The following is a 24049-nucleotide window of genomic DNA, read 5'->3' as shown; positions in this document are numbered from 1 at the left end:
GCTTTATCACTAGCATCAGTCTCTACCACAAACGGCTTAAGTGGGTCAATGATTGCTAGGATGGAAGCAAGTGGCTAAAGCTACCTTGAGCTGTTCAAAACCGCGTTGTTGGGCTTCTTCCCAAGAAAAGGTCTTACCTTTTTCTTTAAGTTGATATGCATAGGACATTGATTTTGGCATAATCACGGATATATTATTGATAAAATCTAGCCATGCCTAAGAAGATTTGAAGCTCCTCAACCGTGTTGGGATGTGGCCATCAAAGAATGGAAGCGACCTTCTTAGTGTCCATCTTGATGCCAGAATAAGAGATCACATGACCGAGGTAATGTATTGCTATTTTAAAGAAATCACACTTGCTTGGCTTAGCATACAGGGCGTGAGTTTGTAGATGTTCAAACACTAATCGTAAGTGTTCTTTGTGTTCATCTTTAGTCTTACTGTAAATGAGAATGTAATCAAGGAGAACCACAACAAATTATCCAAGATAGGGATGTAAGACACTAAAATGAGTGTCATAAATGTAGCTAGAGAATTGGTTAAACCAAAAGACATAACCAAAAATTCAAAATGCCCGAACCATGTTCTAAAGAAAGTCTTAGAGGTATCCTTCAAAAGGATACGCACCTGGTGGAATCCTGAACGAAGAGCTATCTTTGTATAGTATCTTATCCCATGGAGTTGATCAAACAACTCATCCACTCGAGGCAGAGGATACTCATTCTTGATGGTTATGGCATTTAATCCGTGATAATCTACAGACATGTGCATAGTACCATCTTTCTTTTTTACCAATAAAATTGGAGATGCCCAAGGCGAAGTGCTAGGTCTAATGAAACCACGGGCGAGGTAGTCAGCCAATTGACTCTCAACCTCCTTGGTCTCACTAGCACTCATACAATAAGGTGGTTTACTCCCGATTTAGTGCCCAGTAGGACATCTATGCCATGCTGCACATCACTTGTAGGGGGTAAACCCGACGATATCACTTGAGAATACATCACTATACTCCGTGAGTAAGTGAGTCAGCTTTTGCCGTGCAAAAGGAGAAAGTAAACTAGAGTTTTGCTAGGATGGATAATCTTATAATTCCTTTAATGTTTGTTTTACAACAGTTGCATGTTGCTCAACGTAATTAGAATTAAGAGCACTTTGCTCCTTAGAATTGTTAGCACTTTGCTTTTCATTAAAATTCATTTCACTTCACATACCATAACTAGAATCCACAACACTTTGCTCTTGAGAATTCACAAGACTTAAGCAATAACACCAAAAGACTTCATCTATTAAATCTGCTTTCTGTAAAATAGAAAGCTCGACTGTACATATAAGAGGTGCAATGGTATATTTTTCTCACCAAGCAAGAGCACATGTTTACCATTGGCCATATAGGGTAAGGAGTTGTGTTTTTTGTAACTAGTGTGAAATATCTTTCCTAAACCATGCAGCCACTCCCGTCCTAAAACTACATTAGCACGGTCCATGTTCATAACTTGAAAGTCAACGGTCATTGTCTGATCTTGAACAATAAGCTCAACCCCTTGAACTACCGTGTCCCATACTTCTTTATCATTTCTAGACATCTATTCTAACACATACTTGTGGGAGCAGGGTGTTTATGTAAGCTTTAATTTCTTGACTAGCTTATAGTTCAAGAAGTTATGAGTTGCACCATCATCCACTAAAATACAAACATGTTGTTTGTTAATAGTGCCATGCATGCGAAACTCATGGGGGCCAAAGGTGGGCTGCCACATTGAAGCAGGCACACAACAGTTGTGCTTTTCTTCCATATGAAGAACCTCTACAACACAATATTTAGGAGATGAATCTAATGTAAGGCATTGCATCGTGTGCATGGCCTTTTCTTTGCCTTGCAAAAGAGGACAATCCTTCTTGTTATGCTGGTCCAAAAGACATCTGAAACACAAATTGTGTTTCTTTGCACACTTATAATCGGCAGTGCTAAGAGACCCACGTGGAGTATCTCGTGATTGCTTGAGCTTCTTAGCCTCTTGAGGACGCGAAGAGGTAGATTGTCTCTTGTTCCTCTTGGAATGTGTGGGAGATCTACCTCACCATTGGATCTTAGCCAAATTGCTCTTAGCAAAAGTATTCTTAGAGTAGGCATGAGTGATGGCTTCTTCCAAAGTTTTTGGATGTTGGGTCTTGACATGAAGACGATAGTCTTTGTCAAGACCCCTATTGAAATCCCATATCTTTTGGAATCTATCTAGACCTTCTAGTTTTAATATGATTTCTTCACACACACACACACACACACATATATATATATATATATATATATATATATATATATATATATATATATATATATATATATATATATATATATATATATATATATATAGAGAGAGAGAGAGAGAGAGAGAGAGAGAGAGAGAGAATGATTTCGTGAATATGTATATCAAATGTGGTGACCTCATCATGAAAGCACATAGAGTTCTTGATGAGTTTTTGTTCAAAATATCGTCTCTTGGAATGTGTTGATTTCAGGATACACCAAACATGGGTATAGAAAGGAAGCAATTGTCTATTTCAACCGAATGCGAAGAGAAGGCCTTTCATAAAATGCAACCACCTTGATTGCGCGATATGCTCAACAATTTGTAGGGTAGAAAGCTCTGGGCTGTTTTCAGCAACTGCGAAGAGAGGGCATAATCACCTATGCTTGCATCTTGAAGGCATGTGGTGCTAAGTAGGACGCCAATATGGGCAACATAATTGATGATGGTATTGTTAGTCAGGGATTGCTAAACACGTTATTGTCGTGTATGCTAGATGTGTTGTACTTCAAAAAGAACAAAGAGATCTTAAGAAACTGCCCATCTGGAATGTTAAGTCTTAAATGCATTGATTGCAAGATATGTCGAACAGGAGCGGGGCAAGAAGCTCTGGACTTTCTTTTGTTGACGCAAAGTGAGCGCATCTCTCTAGATTCAATGACCTATGCTTGCTTGGCAATTTGGAAAACACTAGATGGGCAAAAGAACTCACGATGGTATTGTCAGTCAGGGGTTGTCAAAAACACATTATGTTTGGCACTGCCTTGGTCAACATTTATGCCAAATGTGGCAGGGCTAGGAAGCCCTGGGTTGTGTTTAGCCAGTGTGAAGCGAGGACATCTCTCCAAATGCAATCAACTATGCTTTCGTCTTGTAGGCATGTGGCACTACACAAGACACTGATATGGGCAACAAAATTCACGATTATATTGTTAGTTAGGGGATACTAGAAAAAGAAGTTGTGCTCGGCATTGTGTTGGCTGACATGTATGCCAATTATGGAGAAAGTACAAAATTTGTTTAAAGAACTTCTTATATAAAATGTTGACTTTTGGAACGCACTCACTGCAAAATATGTGGAACATGGGCAGGGCCAAAAAGATGTGGTGTACTTCTGGAAGCACAATGAGTTCTTGAGGGGCAGAATGTTAAGTCTTTGAATGCATTGATTGCGGGATATGCCAAACAGGGGCGGGGCCAGGAAGCCCATTTTCAGCTAATGCGAAGCGAGTGCATCTCTCCAGATGCAATCACCTATGCTTGCATCTTTAAGGCATGTCGCCATTTGGAAGACACTGAGATGGGCAAAAGAAATGATCATCACCACTACTAACAAGTAACTTTGTGTTGTTCCTCTTCTTTCAAATTACCCTCATGAATGCTCCTTTCAGATTTGGCTCTCAAGCCAATACCCAAGTCGTCTCGAAATAGTTGCATCACTCACCTTGTTTGAACTCAAGCATGCTGAGAAGATCCTGCAGAAAGTGGGAAATGCCAACATAATGAAGATGCGAGAGAACATAACTTTGCTCTTTTACTACTTTTCCAGTAGGTGCAAATCGTCCGCCTCCACTGATCCAAATTGATATGGATGATCAATCCAAACATTGAAGGCATGTGCAAAAGCAACTTGAACAACAATAGAGGGAGGTGGTGGAGAAGGAACAACAGTAGAGGACGGTGCTCCAAGCTTTTTGTTCTGTGATCAAGGTCCTGCAACAAAGGGCAGAAGCACGACTATGTCTCCCAGCTTCCACTTAGGGTGGCAAGGGGGGAATGTCCAAGCTTGGTGGCAAAGGAAGAGGATTGCTACGCTCCTATCCAGGTGACATTGGGGGTAGATCTGTTGGAAGATTTATTGGAAAACCATGAAGCCATCCAAGACACGATACATGTAAACCAATGGCGGAATGCAAGGTGAGAGAATGACAACTTTCCTTCCCTTTCACCTTGGCCACACCTAATGGCTTGCGTAAAGGCATGGGTGACAATGTAGCAACTAAAGGTCTTGGTTTAACTATATCAGTTTCTATTGAACGAGTTATGAAGCTCTCATTTGCGCATCTTGAGGGGTAGGTGGAAAGACTCCACGAAGAGAAAACTTACCGGTTCTAGACTCTTTGACGTGCAAATGTGCAATAGGTGATGTGATGCACATACTCAACAAGCTCTTCAACATGCATAGATCATCACCTACATCAGCTCTGTCCTTGTCGTGCTTAGGGTTTTTGTAGTACTACTTGTATTGTATTCTTAAGAAGTTGTAATACATCTCTTAGCTTCCTAGCAAACCTCTGCTTTACAAAGCCCTTGTGAGAAAGTTTCTTATGCCTCTCCTTGTCCAGATCCTAGAGCATGCAGATTGCAAGATATGCCCAAAATGGTTAAGACAAATCTAGAACCCCTTGCTCTACATCTATATAGTAAACAATTTATTCAGGACATCGGCCTGAGCCCAAAGCTCCATGATTGAAGATTAGGCTAGACATGACTGGCATGACAGAAGTATAAAAGACAAAGAAACCATTATATAGAGGATGATATTTACTCGGTTGCCTCCTTAGATAGCAACATACCATCTCATGTCTGAACCACAGTCATGTCCGACTTAGTTTAATGGATTTTAACATAATACAAAGTAAATATTTCTTTAAATGGTTATAGTTTTTTATTTAAATAGTATAACGTAGATTCAAAATTTCATAAAATCCAATATCTAACCAACCCAAATGGTTTTCTCATATCAAACTGATCATTTAATGTGGGAGAATAAACATGAACAAGGGTTGGAATATAGACATGTGCTTACAGATCTATCTCAACACGGGGGCAATGGTAAAGGGGTCCAAATGAGAGATGGTATGTCAAAGAGCAAGGCTAGCCAATGGAGCTTAAAGGCCTTAGGGTTAGCTTCATTGAAGACCTCCAAAGGTTAGTGTTAAAAGTCCTTTGACATGAGGTAAGCTAGGGTTGTGCTTGAGGTGGGAACCCGGCCCAAGCTTGAGGTGCTTGTCATGCTTGATGATTGAGATGCTTGAGGTGCTTGTCATGCCTGAGATGCTAGGGTTGTACTTGAGGTGGGAACCCGGCCCAAGCTTCAGGGGCTTAAGGGCCAAACTTGTGGTGGGAACTGGGCCCAAGGTTGAGGGGCGTGAGGTGTCAAAAAGTCAACAAATATCCCTACAAGGAGGGGGCGAGCCCTACAAGTTGGGAGCATGAGAGAGAACACACACACCCTTACTCAAGGCAAACCTAGACCAAGGAGCCAACAAGAACACATGTCAACCTCCTCTTCATGGTGCCCTCATGGTGTGCCTAAAGCCTATTGGTTGGCCTCCCAAGGGGTCTAATGATAAATTAGTTAATTTAATTAATTGTTTTTTAATTTATCAAGTCCTCTCTCTCAAAGGAGAAATGGGGACACTTGTCCCAAGACTACCCTTGTTGCTTGTTATGCATCTTGCATGTGATTCGCTAGGCTTGCAAGGGTCCAATGAGCTTCAAGCATGAGCTACAAGGGGGGGTCGACCAAAGCAAGAAGGGGGCTAGCTTGGGGGGTATACTCTCCCACACACACTCACACACACACTCTCATTGTGTGAAGTGCAAAGTGCAAGAGCTCCATCTCCTTCTCCAAGCCAGTAGAGAAGTTGAGAGCCTGCACCAACACTCTTGGCTACGGAATGAAAATCCAACCAAGAGCCATGCTTCAATGCTTAAGCTTTCCATATTCTCTATCTTCATTACTATGCTATTAGGTATGCTAGCAAGAAGAGTGATGATAAGTGAGGAACCACTTCTTTCTCCTATGGAACGTTTCTTCTTCCTCTTCCCTACCCTCATTCCCCGCTAGCTCTCTCCACCTTTGAAGGTGTTTGAGGCCTTGGGGACTGAGGCTTGGGATAGTTACTGCTTTTTGCAAAGTTTATGTTATGCTCGTGATGCATGAATCTTTCCATCTTTATTGTATCACCTAGGTCACAAGGAACACAAAGATTGTATTGTACCAAGTCTCTCTTGATGGCATAATCTATAATACAAATGCCTATTGGAGGGGGGGATTGGCTCCACATAAATCCGGTCCTCAACTATTTTCATGTTCTCTAAGCTCTCTCTCTTGAAAAAGTAGGTCACAAGGAACACAAAGATTGTATTGTACCAAGTCTCTCTTGGTGGCATAATCTATAATACAAATGCCTAATGGAGGGGGGATTGGATCCACATAAATCCGTTCCTCAAGTGTTGTCATGTTCTCTAAGCTCTCTCTCGTGATGCATGAATCTTTCCATCTTTATTGCATCATCTAGATCACAAGGAACACAAAGATTGTCTTGTATCAAGTCTCTCTTGATGGCATAATCTATAATACAAATGCCTATTGGAGGGGGGATTGGCTCCACATAAATCCGGTCCTCAACTGTTGTCATGTTCTCTAAGCTCTCTCTCTTGAAAAATTATTGTTCGTGCCAAGTTAACTAAGTACTATGTTTATGTTGCTACCATCAATTAAGTTCATCTCTATGCTCATAAAGTAATCTCATAAAAATGCTTTCTCTAATGTTCCTAATTTCGCTACTCTCAAAGTTCATCTCTATGCTCATAAATTAATCTCATAAAAATGTTTATGTTGCTACCATCAATTAAGTTCATCTCTATGCTCATAAAGTAATCTCATAAAAATGCTTTCTCTAATGTTCCTAATTTCGCTACTCTCAAAGTTCATAGGCCATTTCCATTACATTGGTATCAGAGTATTTGGTTTCTCTTTTCTTGCTTAAGAAGACAGGTCCTTAAGTAGCCTATGAATGGTTGATTTTGTTAATTATATTAGGGTAAGTGGGACTGGGATCTATTATCGGTTTTGTTGAGCCCATTATGTGGGATATGGTGCACACCTCGGGAGCTTTAGTCTTAATAATGGAGTCTTTTTAGACTTGCCTACAGCTTTACCATTATTGAGTCATAAAAAGTTTGAAAGGAGATATCCCTCAACAACTTTGCAATATTATACCCACTCCACTACTCTCTATAATTAACCAATTCGAGCTGTGGGTGTAGATACTTAAGTGTTGATTTTCAAAGGTTAAGAGGAGTAGCAACTAAGGTTTTGAATTGCCAAAGCATACTAAGTGAGTACTCAAATTTTGTTAACATGGATGACAATAACCAAGAGAGTAGAATGAACATTGATAACTTTGATTTTTCACATGAAGGTGCTAATGATGATGCCCCATGTTTGTCAATTATCTTGTTATTAGGTTGCAGCAAGCTATGCGCAACCTTGCTCTGCAAGCCGAAATTACTCAACAACTTCGCACTTATGGGGTTTCCATTCCTCTCCAAGAGGAGAGAGAGCTTAGGATGCCTCTTGAAGACAACCCCCAAAAGAAGATTCTCTCCCATACGAGAGGAGGAATCCAAAGAGCAAGAAAGTGATGAATCTTTAAGTTTCTATGAAGATGTGGCTCCACGAAGACAGCGGTCTAGACGGTCACCAACTCCTCCCAAGAGGAAACGGTCAACCCACATTCCTTCTCCTCATCACTCCAAAAGGGAAGAGAGGAAACAAAGGAAGAAATGGGCAAGAAAGAGGTCACCCTCTTCTGGTTCTTCTTCACCTTCCTCCTCTTCCGACAAAAGCTATGGCTATTCTCCTAGAGAATACAAGATGGGAGGACATCGCAAATCATACCTTGCATGGCGAAGGTCGCAAGGAAAAGAAAGAGGTCACACTCTTCTGCTTCTTCTTCACCTTCCTCCTCTTTTGACGAAAGCTATGGCTATTCTCCTAGAGAATACAAGAGGGGAGGACATCACAAATCATAACCTGCATGGTGAAGTTCACAAAATCTCAAGAAATTCAAAGAGGGAGGAAAGAGTATCTCTTTTCTCACCTATGATGGCACCTTTGGTGCCATCGACAAAGTATTGGCCTTCATCCAGCACTTTGTTGTGGACTTTGGAGACGAGGGCTTCACAGAGTCCTCTAAGCTACGCCATGTAGCTATGCACTTTCAGAAACCGCTCGTCAATGGTGGGCTAGCTTTCGTGGCAATGAAGAAGCTCCAAAGACATGGAAAACTCTACAAGTTTCCATCATGAAGCAATTCCTTGCAAGTGATGTAAAGGAAAAAGTGCTTACCGAATAAATGGCGCAGCTTGAAGCTTCTCTCTCATGAGTCTATACACAAATATGTAGACAAGTTTTGGGGTTTACATCTCAAGGCTACTGTCTTCCAAAAGATAGTCTTCGTCAAGCAAAAGCAACAATTTTGTGTGGGATTGAGATGGATGAGTACGTCAACTCTCAATGACTTTTCTATCACTGAAGTAATCCACCACACCATGGTTACTTCGCGCATCAATTTCCAACAAGGGGCTAGACGGAATATCAAGCCCATGGAAAACAAAGACAAAAATGATGCAAAGGGGAAAACCAATGCCTAAAATTCTTCCCAAGGCAATTCCAACAATAACAACAACAACAATCGGTCCAAGGAGAAGGGAGTCTACAAAGGTAAAAATAAACTCTCTCATGAAGATCTTGAAGTTGTTTCCAAGGACCATAAATTTTTTAAGTGCGAAAAATTGCAAGGTCCGTTATATGCATCCACTTCCTAATGCCTATATGTTTGCTTGGTGCAACACATAAACCTACGGGGCAGGGCACGACTTTCCTGTCTTATATTTTTGTAGAGACCATAATGCCAAGTCTCTACCATACTTTTGTATGGCACTTCTGCATGATGTGCACTGTATACTGAACATTTTCAATTTGTGGTGCTTCATTGCAAGATGAAATGTCTAACTATTAACATTGATTTTATGTAGTTCGACACAAACATTGTCCTTTGGTTTGGACAATTGGATGGCACCCATACACAATTATCAGGTCGGCAATGCAGTTTAATTATTATAGTATGTTGATGCTTTTTGTATTTTGGAGTTTGTCAATGCTTCCTTGAGTTTACTTTAGCTACATGTTTTCCTCACTGGTACATGCTCGATTCAATCATCATATCTATATATCAAATAAATACACACTTCTTTTCTCATAGATACTTTTGGGTATATCATATTATGTTCTATAGATGTTCTATAGCAATGCCCACCAAGCAAGACTAAGTGTTTTTTTCTTCTTTAATCTATCGTGTCTCTAGCTCTCTCTCTCTCTCTCTCATGCCCAAGTGTGGTAGATTGGTTATGCCATATCCCTCTTAAATAACAAGTCTTGAGTTGTCAACGAGTGCTAGCTCAGTTGATAGAGCAAGAGCCTCTTGTGTCTAAGGTCTTAGGTTCAAACCTCCTTGACAACTCGTGTGACATGAAGCCCTTAGGGCCTGTACCCATGGTCTATATGATGGATTGGCCACCTTTAACCGGCTGGGATACTCCACCTCACGGAGTCAGGTGTGTGAGTTGTAACTTCAAGTTCTTACTTTCTCTTTAAAAAAAAGAAAAAACCAAGTCTTGAGTTGAACTGTCCTCGTCGGATAGGTCTCTCTCTCTCTCTCTCTCTCTCTCTCTCTCGGAGTATTCTTCCAAGCCATCGCGGCTTTTCTCCAACAACAAGAGTTGCTCGGAGCGCGCAGAAGCTCGACATTTGTTCGTAAATGGTATGCTCGACATTGATTCCAGAGAGAGAGAGAGAGAGAGAGAGAGAGAGAGAGAGAGAGAGAGAGAAGGTTGGCCCGTAACAGAAAAGGGCCTCTTGATAGTTTAGCGATTCAGCAACTTGTTCATACAGCCAAACGCTCATGTAATTTTGTTGCCGAGAAACGTTTTACACGAAAGAGAGAGCGAGCGTCATGTTTTTGGTGCGGGTGAGCTAGAGCTAGAGGGTGATCACAGGCGTACATGACATTCATGGCTTTACAACTCGCTTGAGCAGAGAAGACTTTCATATTGGTATTGCTTGTCTTTCAGTTTGTTCAGGGGGCGTTTTGATTGCCTCTAAAGTTATAGGCTCCCCTGTTGGCAGGACTGACATGTTCGATCATGTTCGGCAGCCGGCTAGTCTTGTTTGACATTAGTCTGGGTAGGTTAGACTGGACTAAAAAAAAGGTTATTTGCACGTCTGAAGTCACGCTAAGTCAAAGAGAAAAAAACATGTAGTGTTTTTGCTTCGACTTCTTACTTTAAACTTCTTTAGCGATCACATCTAGGTCTCGCGACCTTTAGCGGACGTCGAGATGCAATAGACTCATCATCATTTTCATCATCGAAATCACCCCTACCAGTGAATAGAGACAAAATGTTGTAGAAATTTCACTCATACTCAAACAAACAGACATTTGCTGATGGTTCCTGGAAGCCTCAGCTTCCTATTCCTAGGGCAAAACCCTATTCCAAGGAACTTCCGTTCCTTATTTTGAATCTCGAGAATCAAGGTTCTCGCCTCTGGATCTCACCTTTTAGACTCAGGGCATGGCATTCTTGCAACTCTTTTCTGACTCTGTTCCAGAGTCCTCTTCTCGCAGAACAACTCTGCTTTCCTGGATGCGAAGTCCTGACTTGGGAATCTCAACTTCCGAATAACAACTCGAGAGACTACCTGTCTCCGATCCGTGGATCTACTTCTCAAACTCGGGTACGAAACCCTTGGGCTGATCTGGCTCTAGTTCCTTAGAGCGCTTTCTCGTACAGAGGCTCATGCCTTCCTCTGCTCCTACTCCCTCACTAAGAGGAAGTACACCTGCAAACAAATACTTAGAGATCATAACATGAAAATCGTTACCTTCAAAGTCTCGACGCTCGAAACGCAACTCGGTTCTCGAAAAGCAATTCCCCGGAAGAGATCTTTTACATAGAAAATCCTCTCTTCCAATCCTACACACAAAAGAGGTGTGTTCTCGGGTTCCTTCTCGTAAATCAGCCCCATCTACAATGTTTATGGGCTGAAAACAGAGAAAAACAGCAACTTGTCGTGATGGAAACACGCTCCGTAGGAACTTCTTTGCGAGGAAACTTGCGCACTGGGGCTTGGCGACATCTGGTACACTTGGGGCAGCCATGGGCATCACCGGCAACGTCTTCTTTTGCGGATGAAATTTGCAGCAACATCTTCTTCTTGCAAAACACCGATCTCCTCCTCTGAGTGAGGGCATGTGATGCTTTTATAGCTCCTGGCCACGGGTACAAATAGCTGCGCAGGATGCTCGCGTAGCGATCGCGGCCGTTTTTTTTTTGCACTGTTCTGCTAGAAAAAGAGAGAGAGAAACATTGGCTGATATGTTGCCTTATTTATCAGATGGCTGCCCACTTATTAAGTGGGCGGCCGACGTATTTTAAAATAGTATGAATCTGTCCAAAAACTCAATGAAACCTTATAAGTTAAAAACAATGCTTTCACAACACTTCCCAAGCGTCCCTGGATGCAATCACATGAACAGTTGCAATGCAGACATAGACTTCCTCGCGGGAAAGCATTTGCTTTTCCTAAAAGCAATCCGGCTTTCTCAGAAAGCATCTGTTTTTCCTCAAAGTTTCCTCTGAACCCATCTTCATTCAAGTGCTTACTTTTCCTTGTGCACAATTCTAACATAGTTCGGAATTTCCTCTCGACTATGGATATCTCCTTTCTGATGCACCCGTTACTCACCTTGTGACGCATCAGGAATACCCATCACCTAGTCCTTTCCTACCAAACTTACGGTACAATCTCCTTCGTGATGCTCTGTCACCCATCCTATGACGCATCAGAGATGTCCGTTCCCGGATGGTTGGATACTTCTTTCGATGCTCCCTGTCACCCATCCGATGTGACGCATCAGAAGTACCCGTTCCTGGTGGCCTTACAAATATTCCTGTTCTTAGTGCTCCCGCTATTACTGTGAATGACGCACTAGGAATACGTTGTACTCGGATGTCTCGAGTGAGAAAAACCCTCTCACTTAAAGTTCCAATAATTCATTTAGAATTTTTTTTTTTCTTGGTATTCCAAGCGAGAAAACCCTCTCACTTATAAATCCAATATTTCATTTAGAATTATTTTCATGTTAGATAAAGCCAACATCCCTCTCCCTTATAAACAATTGTCCTCAACTGTAAAGATCCAATTGAACTACCGGGGAGAAACTGGAAAGATTCCAAATCTTGCTCAATGGTGAGTTGAGCTAGTCCTTTCTCAAACGAGAACTTAAAAATTAAATTAATGAAAAAGTTTCAATAATTCAATACTTACTTTACCGATTCATGTCCTTCCTCTAGTACCTCGTGGATATCCTTCACCAATCATCAAGCTTACGAGCCATGTAAGAACTCGTCATTAAGGTCTTTCCAACAAATCGGAAGTTTCCTTATCCGAAAATCTGTTAAGTCAATGCCGCCTTCTCAAATTCGAGAAGAATAATCTTCCTAGAAATCAATCTAGGTATCTGTCCTTGCGCATAATCCTGCGTTGTTAGTTCAGAGGGTATTAAACCTCTTGTGTCCACCCACATAGGGAATGCCCAAATCATAGAGCTTCTAATGCGCAAAAAGGCGCTCAAGAGAGTATAACAAACTCCCATCTAGTTTCTGAAAAGGAAGTTGGTTCATATTCCGTTCAGCAGAAAAAAAATTCGACCCACCCTGGCATAGGTCTGTATCTTCATGTGTTATCCATGCAAAGGTGTACATAATTTTTAAGCTGTGTTAGAGTTTCGGTGAACCTGGGAAATTACCTTCCCTTAGTAAGATCCTTAGAGCGAAGACGCTCAACCTGACGATCCCGTGGCTCGATCTTAGAGCAAAACCCGCTTATCAAATAAACTTGGATTTTAAATGTGGAATTCTACGAGCATAGGCCAAGGCCGTCTCTTGCTTCTTCCCTCATAAAGAGAGTATTACTTCACTTGTGCAAAAAGCACTACCATATTTTCCCTTACCAGGTAGGGGGTGTAGGCTTAAAGAGTACTGAAGCTTAATGAAAGTTTTTCTTTGCTTGAAAGCTCAGAATGGTTCCTTGGTAATTTCCTATCCGCAGTAGCAGGTAATCTGTTTGAGAATTACTGGATACCAGATCAATCATGGACCTTCCGAATGGTTAAGCAAAGCAGTTCATCGTATAAAACAATGTTCTGACTCACCCTACTCTCATAAACACTCAAGAGTGATCAGTCTTGGTTAGACATGCATTCCTCATGCGAAAAAGAAAACGCACTTTGTAACTTCCTCAAAGTTGTAACTTTGATCAGACCTGCCCTCTCACTTGAAGTTTGACGGTCTTCTATTTAAAAACTCAGGAGTTAGATTGAATTCCCTTACTCCAAACATTCTCCGGATAGCAACGTATCCTTTGAGGAGAGGTAACGAAAATTCGCTGTTTCTGTGCTCAATGGTTCCCCTCCCACTGCGGGGATTAGATTCTATGTACACTAAGGTGTACACTTTCAACTTTTATTGTTGACTCCACCATCTTCTGCAAAGTATCTTGCAGATGCATGTACAAATTCGGGCAAAAGTCCGTTGAATCATCTTTCCTTCCTCAGAGAGGATCAAGAGTGGAGCTACCTTGGCAAGAGTAAACCACTACTTGCTTTGACTTGCTCGTGTTCCTATTGAGAAAACCGATCCCAATCTTCTTGGATGCCTTCCTCAAAGCGTAGAGGAAAAAAAATTTGTCGAAAAATTCAACCTTGAATTGAATCCAAGTCTTGTTATAAGTTCCTTGCAGAGCTTTGGTATACCACCATGTACTTGCAATCCCCCTTGAGAATGCTCTGATACCACTGTCACAAACGGGAGCACATAGCAATATAAAATACATTTGTATAAATAGGATTTATCATTTAATACTGAAGCCAGAGGATATAGAGAGAAATAAATAGAGAGAGAGAGAGAGAGAGAGAGAGAGAGAGAGAGAGAGAGAGAGAGAGAGAGAGAGAGAGAGAGAGAGAGAGAGAGAGAGAGAAGATCGACACAGTATTGGGACCAGAGAGAAGATCGACACAGTATTGGGACCAGAAGATGGGCTGGTCCCCCGTTGTAATAGTATATTTATGACCGAGGAGAAGTCTATACAAGCACTTGAACCGAACGTAGTACCACGTTTGTTCTAGAATAAGACTTGATGGTTCTTGGAAGCCTCTGCTTCCTATTCCTAGGGCAAAACCATTTTAAGGAACTTCCGTTCCTTATTCCAAATCCTCGAGAATCAAGGTTCTCGTCTCTGGATCTCACCTTCTAGACTCAGGGCATGGCATCCCTGCAACTCTTTTCTGACTCTGTTCAAGAGTCCTCTTCTCACAGAACAACTCTGCTTTCCCGGACGCGAAGTCATGACTTGGGAATCTCAACTTCCGGATCACAACTCGAGAGACTACCTCTCTCCGATCCGTGGATCTACTTCCCAAACTCGGGTACGAAACCCTTGGGCTGATCTGGCTCTAGTTCCTCAGAGCGCTTTCTCCTATAGAGGCTCATGCCTTCCTCTGCTCCTACTCCCTCACTAAGAGGAAGAACAACTGCAAACAACTACTTAGAGATCATAACATGAAAATCGTTACCTTCAAAGTCTCGACGCTCGAAACGCAACTTGGTTCTCGAAAAGCAATTCCCCGGAAGAGATCTCTACATAGAAAATCCTCTCTTCCAATCCTACACACAAAAGAGGTGTGTTCTTGGGTTCCTTCTCGTAAATCAGCCTCGTCTACAACGTTTATGGGCTGAAAACAGAGAAAAACAGCAACTTGTCGCGATGGAAACACGCTCCGTAGGCACTTCTTCGCGAGGAAACTTGCGCACTGGGTCTTGGCGACATCTGGTACACTTGGGGCAGCCATGGGCATCACCGGCAACGTCTTCTTTTGCGGATGAAATTTGCAGCAGCATCTTCTTCTTGCAAAACACTGATCTCCTCCTCTGAGTGAGGGCATGTGATGCTTTTATAGCTCCTGGCCACCGGCACGAATAGCTGAGCGCATGCCGCTCGCGTAGAGATCGCAGCCGTTTTTTTTTTTTTTTTGCACTGTTCTGCCAAAAAAAGAGAGAAAGAAAACGTTGGCTGATGTGTTGCCTTATTTATCAGATGGCTGCCCACTTATTAAGTGGGCGGCCGACGTATTTTAAAATAGTCTGAATCTGCCCAAAAACTCAATAAAACCTTATAAGTTAAAAACAGTGCTTTCACAGCACTTCCCTGGATGCAATCACACACACAGTTGCAATGCAGACATAAACTTCCTCGCAGGAAAGCATTTGCTTTTCCGAAAAGCAATCCCGCTTTCTTAGAAAGCATCTGTTTTTTCTCAAAGTTTCCTCTGAACCCATCTTCATTCAAGTGCTTGCTTTTCCTTGTGCACAATTCTAACTTAGCTCGGAATTTTCTCTCGACTATGGATATGCCCTTTTTGATGCACCCGTTACCCACCTTGTGACACATCAGGAATACCCATCACCCAGTCCTTTCCTACCGAACTTACGGTAGAATCTCCTTCGCGATGCTCTATGTCACCCATCCTATGACGCATCAGAGATGTCCGTTCCCGGATGGTTGGATACTTCTTGCGATGCTCCCTGTCACCCATCCGATGTGACGCATCAGAAATATCCGTTCCTGGTGGCCTTACAAATATTCCCGTTCTCAGTGCTCCCGTCATTACTTTGAATGACGCACTAGGAATACGTTGTACTTAGATGTCTCAAGTGAGAAAAACCCTCTCACATAAAATTCCAATAATTCATTTAGAATTATTTTTTTCTTGGTGTTCCAAGCGAGAAAACCCTCTTACTTATAAATCCAATAATTCATTTAGAATTATTTTCCCTTTAGATAAAGCCAATTTAGCAACACCCTCAACGCTATGAACACTTTTAATCCTCTCTTTGCTCTTCTTTGAACTTGGAGAGATATCATCAAAGAATGTGCCCACATACTACATATGATCTCAGAAAATCAGGTCTAACATGTTATTGAATGTTGTAGGAGCATTAGTGAGCCCAAATGGCATCTTTATAAACAGTCTGAAAACATCTACTGTAAGGTGCAACGGAATGAATGTTTGAACTTTGCTCAAGATGAGTGCTCCGAACTATGCTCAAGGTTCCTTTTGTTCTTATGGAAGGTAGAGCCTTCCGTTCTTAATGAGAGAATGCTATGATCACAAACAAAGTGAATGGACACTGTGCGTGCAAGTGTATGAGACTGAGAGATAGAGAGAGAGGAGAGATACGACACCAGGGACGTTGTAAAACCCTCCTCCGAAGGCCCCACTCTGGTCGGCGAGAGTGGTCTACTTATGATTGCACAATCTGGTACAATGGGAATGCATGTGACTGATGCAAGTCTAGGCTATGTCGGTGATGACGACGGGGATGGCGACACCGGTCTAAGGGCTGAAATCTGCAAGTGAGTATCTGCTGTCCAAAAATGCTATGGGCTGAAGTTTGCTGCTAGTCCGAAAACGCTGATTTTGGGGGCTATTTCTGTGGGTCTTTGTCGCTGAAATTCTGCAGGTTTAGGGCTGAAAACTGAGGCTTCTTGGGCTCAATCTACTACTCTTTAGGGGCTGAACTTGCAGGTTCTTCATGGCTGAAAAACGCTGCATGTTGAGGTCATACCTGATGAAAACGCTAGGCCAGAACTCTGTCAAAATGCTAGGTTGCTGAGCTTCTTCAAAAACGCTAGGGGATGGGGTCTGTGGCGATGATGTCTGTCACAAACGGGAGCGCATAACAATATAAAATACATTCGGATAAATAGACTTTATCACTTAGTACTGAAGCCAAAGGATAAAGAGAGAAATAGATAGAGAGAGAGAGAGAGAGAGAGAGAGAGAGAGAGAGAGAGAGTGAGAAGATCGACACAGTACTGGGGACCAGAAGATGGGCTGGTCCCCCCTCCCCCGGTAATAGTATCTTTATTACTGAGGAGAAGTCTATACAAGCACTTGAACCGAACGTATTACCCCGTTCGTTCTAGAATAAGACTCGATGGTTCCCGAAAGCCTCGGCTTCCGATTCCTAGGGCAAAACCCTATTCCAAGGAACTTCCGTTCCTTATTCCAAATCCTTGAGAACCAAGGTTCTCGCCTCTGGATCACACCTTCCAGACTCAGGGCATAGCATCCCTGCAACTCTTTTCTGACTCTGTTTGCAGAGTCCTATTCCTGCAGAATAACTGTGCTTTCCTGGACATGAAGTCCTTCCCTTGGGAATTTTCAACTTCCGGATCACATCTCGAGAGTCTACCTCTCTTCGATAAGTTGATTTGCTTCCCAAACTTGGGTACGAAACCCTTGGGCTGATCTGGCTCTAGTTCCTCAGAGCGCTTTTCTCCTGCAGAGGCTCATGCCTTCCTTTGCTCCTACTCCCTCACGAAGAGGAAGTACACCTGCAATCAAATACTTAGAGATCATAACATGAAAATCGTACCTTCAAAGTCTCGACGCACGTAACGAACTCGGTTCTCGAAAAAGCAATTCCCCGGAAGAGATCTCTACATAGAAAATCCTCTCTTCCAATCCTACACACAAAAGAGGTGTGTTCTTGGGTTCCTTCTCGCAAATCAGCCCCGTCTACGACGTTTATGGGCTGAAAACTGAGAAAAACAGCGGCGATGGAAACATGCTCCGTAGGCACTTCTTCGCGAGGGAACTCGCCCATTGGGTCTTGGCGACATCGGGTACAGTTGGGACAATCATGGGCATCACCGGCAAACGTCTTCTTTGTGGGTGAACTCTGCAGAGCGCAGCATCTCCTTCTTGCAAAAACTGATCCTCCCCTCTGAGTAAGGGCATGTGATGCTTTTATAGCTCCTAGCCACGGGCACGAATAGCTGGTCGCGTAGAGATCGCGGCCGGTTTTTTTTTTTTTTTTTAATTCATTTTTTTTTCGCTGCTCTACCAGAAAAAGAGAGAAAACGCTGGCTGATCTGTTGCCTTATTTATCAGATGGCTGCCCACTTATTAAGTGGGCGGTCGGTGTATTTTAAAAATAGTATGAACCTGCCCAAAAACTCAGTAAAACCTTTTAAGTTAAAAACAATGCTTTCACAGCACTTCCCGGGCGTCCTTGGATGCAATCACATGCACAGTTGCAATGCAGACATAGACTTCCTCGCGGGAAAGCATCTGCTTTCCCGAAAAGCAATCCCGCTTTCTCAGAAAGCATCTGTTTTTACTCAAAGTTTCCTCTGAACCCATCTTCATTCAAGTGCTTGCTTTTTCCTTGTGCACTATTCTAACACAGTTCGGAATTTCCTCCCGACTATGGATATTCCCTTTCCCCATCACCTAGTCCTTTCCTACCGAACTTACGGTACAATCTTCTTCACGATGCTCTATGTCACCCATCCTATGATGCATCAGAGATGTCCGTTCCCGGATGGTCGGGTACTTCTTCCCGATGCTCCCTGTCACCCATCCGATGTGACGCATCAGAAGTACCCGTTCCTGGTGGCCTTACAAATATTCCCTTTTCATAGTGCTCCCGTCATTACTCTGAATGACGCACTAGGAATATTCTGTACTCGGATGTCTCCGGTGAGAAAAACCCTCTCACTTAAAATTCCAATAATTCATTTAGAATTATTTTTCCTTGGTGTTCCAAGCGAGAAAACCCTCTCACTTATAAATCCAATAATTCATTTAGAATTATTTTTCTGTCAGATAAAGCCAATTTCGCAACAATGTCCTGATGCAAAAACGCCAGGTTGATGCACTCCAAAAACGCTAGGTGGGGGATGGTCTTTGCTTGGAGGAAATCCACCAAGTTCTTGTTGGAGAAGTTGCCTGCTGAGCTTGGCTCCTGTTGCCTCTTCTGCCAATTAGTGCTAGTCTAGGTTTGCTTATATACAAACTTACTCAATTTGCCCTACCTACTTTCCAACAAAAGTCACTTAAAAATGATAAGTGAAAAATGTCAAAAATAGGGAAAATAGGCTAAATGCACTGGAAAATTCCCCTGAAGGATTCTGATGGATTGTGATGGGAATGCTTATGATCATGCTGTGTGCAACCAGAGGATATGCATCTAGACTAAGTGCCTGGGCATGCACGGTCTGCGAATAGACTCACAAAAGTGCCAAAACACTTCTAAATCTAGACTGATTGGACTGACTGAACCCTGATCATGCTGTAGCTTGTCCACGGACACATAGGGTTGGATGTGTCACGTGACATCTCCTCCTTTTGAAAGTGAGGTATTGGTACCGAACTGTATGGCGTCGAGGGAGATCGCCAATAGCATCCGGAATCCTTGAAGGGACTCTTCGTCGGCCCACTCTGATGTGTGGGTCGTGCGGTACTTGAACTTCATAAAGGTTTGCAATGCCTTCTTCTTTGGGCCGCGCCGAAAGCGACAAAATCTTTTGTGGCTCCTTCAATGCTTCAACTTCGTCTAGAGTCATGCTTCTTTCTTCTTCAAGAATCTCCATGGCTGAAAATTCCTGAAACCACTTCCAACACAAAACCATGAACATAGCTATTCCATGTAAAGTGAGTGGAAAAAATATTGTCTTCCTCAAAGACTGTGTATGCAATGTAGATGAACAAATAGACGGAGTGCCAAACCGTTCCATCATACACGCAAACAATGAGATCGAATCTCTCTCTTATGATCTAAAGCAATCAATTGTGGCAATTCGCAACGGAAATGCCCATTCTTGGTGCTCATACTTTCATGTGCTCTTTCTACAAATGCGTCATACCAAGGAAGAGACATGGAATGTGACTTCCTTACATACATACTTTTCAGCTTTTCATGAACAATCCGCATACATTTGTGCTCATTCATGATTGAAATGTGCTCAACGTACAATATGTCATGCCTAGTAAAAGGGATCACATAAAGACGCTGACTAAAATAGAGGAAACGATTGTGAATGAAACACTCGAACATTGCGTGCGTACTAATCATGCGAACACATAATACTTCCTGTGAGGGTTTTTGAGACCTACGCTCGAGAGCCAAGATCAATCCTTCGTGATTGATCGAATTTGCAACGAGGTTAGCTTCGCTAGAAAAAGCATCAACTAACTCCTCATCCTTGTGAACAATCACATCATCTTCCTACAACTCATCATGCTTGTGAGAAATCACATCTTGATCATGCAAATCATCATGCTCATCATTATCATCGAAATCATCATGCTTAGCATTGTCATTCAAGTCATCATGCAAATCCTGTGTGTCATGCTTTGGAGAAGAAGAGACTGAGAGAGTCTCCGTCTCCTGAATCTCTTGCATCTGTGCCGACACTTGAGAAAAGAGTCGCAAGAACTCTTGCATGTGTCGGTTGCTCTGTTCTTGTCTTGCTTTGGTTGCTGCCATTCTTTCTTGGTGTTTGCGTTCCATTTCTGCTTTTCTTTCTGCGTGTCTGCGTTCCATTTCTGCCATTCTTTCTGCATGTCTTGCTTCGCGTTCTAACTTCCTTTCCATAAACATATGATCCAAAGCCTCCATAGGAGTTAGTGCGATCTGCTAATCATGCCATAAAATGCAGTGGGATTTGTGCTGCAAATCACGGGGAGCTGCTAACGTGGTGCTTATGTGAAGCAGTTGCCTATAACTATGAACCTTGTGTGGAGCTCAGATCATTAGTGGGAGATTGGAACTCACACCAGCAATTGTACATTCAGCTCAAATAATAAAAAGTACCGCAAGGGGTGCCTACGTTTAGGGGCAGGTGCATCTGAGGGGGGAACTCCACTTCACTGTGTCTTGTCTCAAATGTTGAGTTCTCCTTTAATTCAAGTACTTGAAGTGTTTGCAGAGTTGTTCATGTTGTGCTTAAGTCTGTTGCAGTTGGTCTTTCCAGTGTGCATGTGACAGAAAGCCTGATTTCATGCCATATTCACTATCTGATGTTTTGAGTGAAAAGCTTGAAGTCGGCTTTATGTATGTTTGCTATTTTGCATTTGCAACTGTGTGAGAGGCCGCCGATTTGAAAAGGTAGAGAGTATAAACGCAAACTATGAAGAGAGGGAAGAGGGAATTGATAGTGTAAACACAGACTACAAAGAGAGGGAATTTACAAAAGAGTACAAAGACTACTTTTTTGAAAATCCAGCCTGCATGAAGAGTTTTAAAGATTGCCATTGGCTTCAAAAATTAGTGACATTTAGACAGCTAGGATACATATCGACCATGCAGAGTGAGGCAGTGCAACATTGTTTATCTTAAATGCTCATTTTTTTATTGTGATTATTAGATGATCTCGTTACATAGGTAACCTCTTATATGGCCTTGTTTTATTATCCTTGTAGCACTTGCAGCTGTCTATTGCCTGTAGCCGGTGTATATGATTGTTTCGTTTTGTAATCATTGTAGTCATTTGCAGCTTCCTATTCGTCGTATCAAAGATGTTGAGATATCTGTTCCAATTGCATATGGAACAATTGCTTACTGGCTAGGCAAGAAGGCTGATGAGTAAGTCACCTCTAAAGTATTTTGCAGTGGTTTGGAAGGCTAGTTTTCATAACAAGATTGTCCGAATATCTAGACGCTTCTGCACAGGTATCGCTCTCACAAATGGACAGTCTATGTAAGAAGCATATCTAATGAGGACCTTGGATCTGTAATCAAGAGAGTGATATTTACGCTTCACCCAAGTTTCTCCAATCCGACAAGGTTGGTGGAGAGTGCTCCCTTCGAGCTTACTGAGGTAGGATGGGGCGAGTTTGAGATTGGGATAACAGTTGTCTTCCATGGTGATGCAGCAGAGAAGCCTATTGAGCTGTTAAGTATTTTCTGAGAACTTGACATTTATGATCACAATGTGGGGTATATTCAAATGCACTAAATTCTTGCTGCAGTTATCACCACTTGAAACTATACCCAGATGATGATGCAGGGCCACCTTCCATGAAGAAACCGGTTGTCGTAGAGACATATGATGAAATTGTTTTCTCTGAGCCTTCTGAAGCATTTGTCCAACGTGTTCGAAACCATCCTTCAGTTATTATCAATGGATCTCTTAATGAACTTCCTGCTGCCCCCCTAGGTACTGATCAGTTTAAACAAGTTGGACTAGTGCTTTGATTTTCTTTTTTCCTCTACTTTGCTACATTGTAAGAGTGCATTTTTAGCTGACACTTCTGCCGAGAAAAAGCGAGGAGATACAAAGGACCATCCACAAGTGCAGTGGTTCTTGAAGCATTCCGATTTAGACGAGTTGTCACGTCTGAAATCAGCTCGACAACAGGTATAGGAAACTGCTTTGTAAATTCATTAATTCCAATAGAAGACAAGCATTTGGAATGGATTAAGTGCTGTATATGATCAGCATACATGGTGAAAGGTCCCTAAAAACTTGGGTTTTAGCTTGGTGGGCTTGCTTTAAAGCAGGTGGAATCATCACCGTCATGCTTTGCATTAATGAATTTCTGTAAGCTTACTTAAAAGTATCCGTGAACAGCTTCACACATCATTCCATTGGTAGCTGTGCTTATAAGCATATTTCTTCTTGTTTTTCATTCAACTCGTTTTGTGCGAACTTGTTCTCTTCTATCAAAGTGCAAGAGGGAGCTTTCCTCCTCTTTGTTATTTTCATGGGTGGATATGATTTTGTATGTTACCTTTGTAGGTACAGAGCCAGGTCATGAAACTGAAAAGAGATCTTAACCTCCTTGAGACAGAGGCTTCCCAGTTGAAGGCGAGTGCAGCTCATCATTTGAAGAATTGAAAGAATAGGCTTTTCAATATCCTCTTAGTTTGATGCTTTCACTCAAGAGTGCTGATTTGGGAAGTGCAGCGTCTGGGTGTCGATGCAATCTGCATTGTGCTCAGGTGTCGGTTTAACCAGCACAAGTCATGGAAAGCTCCTCTTTATAACTCCCTTTGTATTTTGAGAAGCGTTTGTCAATTGGAAGTGCAAGATTGTTGCACTCGTGCTTGTCACATATTATGTTGATTCTGCTTTTCTTGTGATGGTTTGATCCTCCCTGCCCAATCCGTAGCAAATGAGAGAGCTCATCATAGTTAAGGCTATGAAAATGGTCAGCTGCTGGCTCGAAAGACGACGTTTTTCCAGCTTGCTACCTGCATATTAATTTCCTCGAGATGGATAGTTGAAACACTCAGGGACAGCTGTTTTTAATCATGCAACTTTGTTTATTGCTTACACAGGTGGGCTGTTAAATCTCTCTTCCAATCAATAGTGATGTATCATGGTCTGGCCAGGGCCATATATTAAGGGGCAAGAACCTTGCTTATGCATCTCCCATGATCATGTGATGTAATGCGTGCTGTGGGCAACTGAGGGATTATGGTGGGATCTCAGTTGTGATTCACCCAAGTAGTCGTAAGAGTCATGTTGGTATAGCATACTTGCAGGGCCACCTATTCCATTGCATTTTGCTATATCGTGCTGATTTTTAGGGTTCCCCACATTCGGCGGGTCTGCGACAGTTTAATTCATGCCTTACGTTGGGTGCCCCTTTATTTTGGTAGATTTTTTGTCTTTTGCCCGTCTTTCCCCCAAGTTGGGGTCGGTATATATCTAATCCCTTTCCCTCTCATTATCTCGCTCTTGGAGAGTTCCCCTTGTGATCACCTATCCTTCGGGGCTTACACTTTAGCCTTGGTGCCTACCAAGGAGGCATTCACCATCATAGAGGGTGCAATCATATCAACCCTTGCGTTTTTCAGTCCGCACACATAGTGGCCTCACTCGAATTTACTCAGCCTTTAGGCATGGTAGATTGGGTAGCCCTCTCTCTCTCTCTCTCTCTCTCTCTCTCTCTCTTTGCTATCTTCATCTATTTTTATCTCCCACGCTTTGTTTCTCTATCATACCTCTATATCTCTCTCATTTTTTGTTT

General features: G+C 42.3%; 1 protein-coding gene and 1 pseudogene across 1 annotated transcript; one reads left to right on the top strand and one right to left on the bottom strand.

Annotated features, from left to right (window-relative positions):
* Nucleotides 1-3843: 3843 nt before the first annotated feature.
* LOC147444063 (mediator of RNA polymerase II transcription subunit 4-like) lies at nt 3844-4907 on the bottom strand (annotated as a pseudogene).
* A 4859-nt stretch (nt 4908-9766) lies between these two features.
* GAS41 (YEATS family protein) lies at nt 9767-23126 on the top strand. Its single transcript, XM_086526797.1, has 6 exons — nt 9767-9922; nt 21568-21656; nt 21744-21965; nt 22043-22230; nt 22316-22431; nt 22813-23126. Exons 1-6 carry the CDS (start codon nt 9920-9922, stop codon nt 22909-22911), a joined length of 717 nt encoding a protein of 238 aa, XP_086382923.1. The 5' UTR covers nt 9767-9919; the 3' UTR covers nt 22912-23126.
* The last annotated feature ends 923 nt before the right edge of the window (nt 23127-24049 follow it).

Source organism: Adiantum capillus-veneris, chromosome 13 (genome assembly GCF_014529385.1).
Source record: "Adiantum capillus-veneris isolate H3 chromosome 13, ASM1452938v2, whole genome shotgun sequence".
Taxonomy (NCBI): Eukaryota; Viridiplantae; Streptophyta; class Polypodiopsida; order Polypodiales; family Pteridaceae; genus Adiantum; species Adiantum capillus-veneris.
This window is presented reverse-complemented; position numbering and strand designations above follow the sequence as displayed.

Coding starts and splice junctions, on each gene's coding strand:
- GAS41 (XM_086526797.1), top strand. Junction 21,966..22,042: donor GCAGAGAAGCCTATTGAGCT/GTTAAGTATTTT, acceptor TTCTTGCTGCAG/TTATCACCACTTGAAACTAT. Junction 22,231..22,315: donor ACTTCCTGCTGCCCCCCTAG/GTACTGATCAGT, acceptor GTGCATTTTTAG/CTGACACTTCTGCCGAGAAA.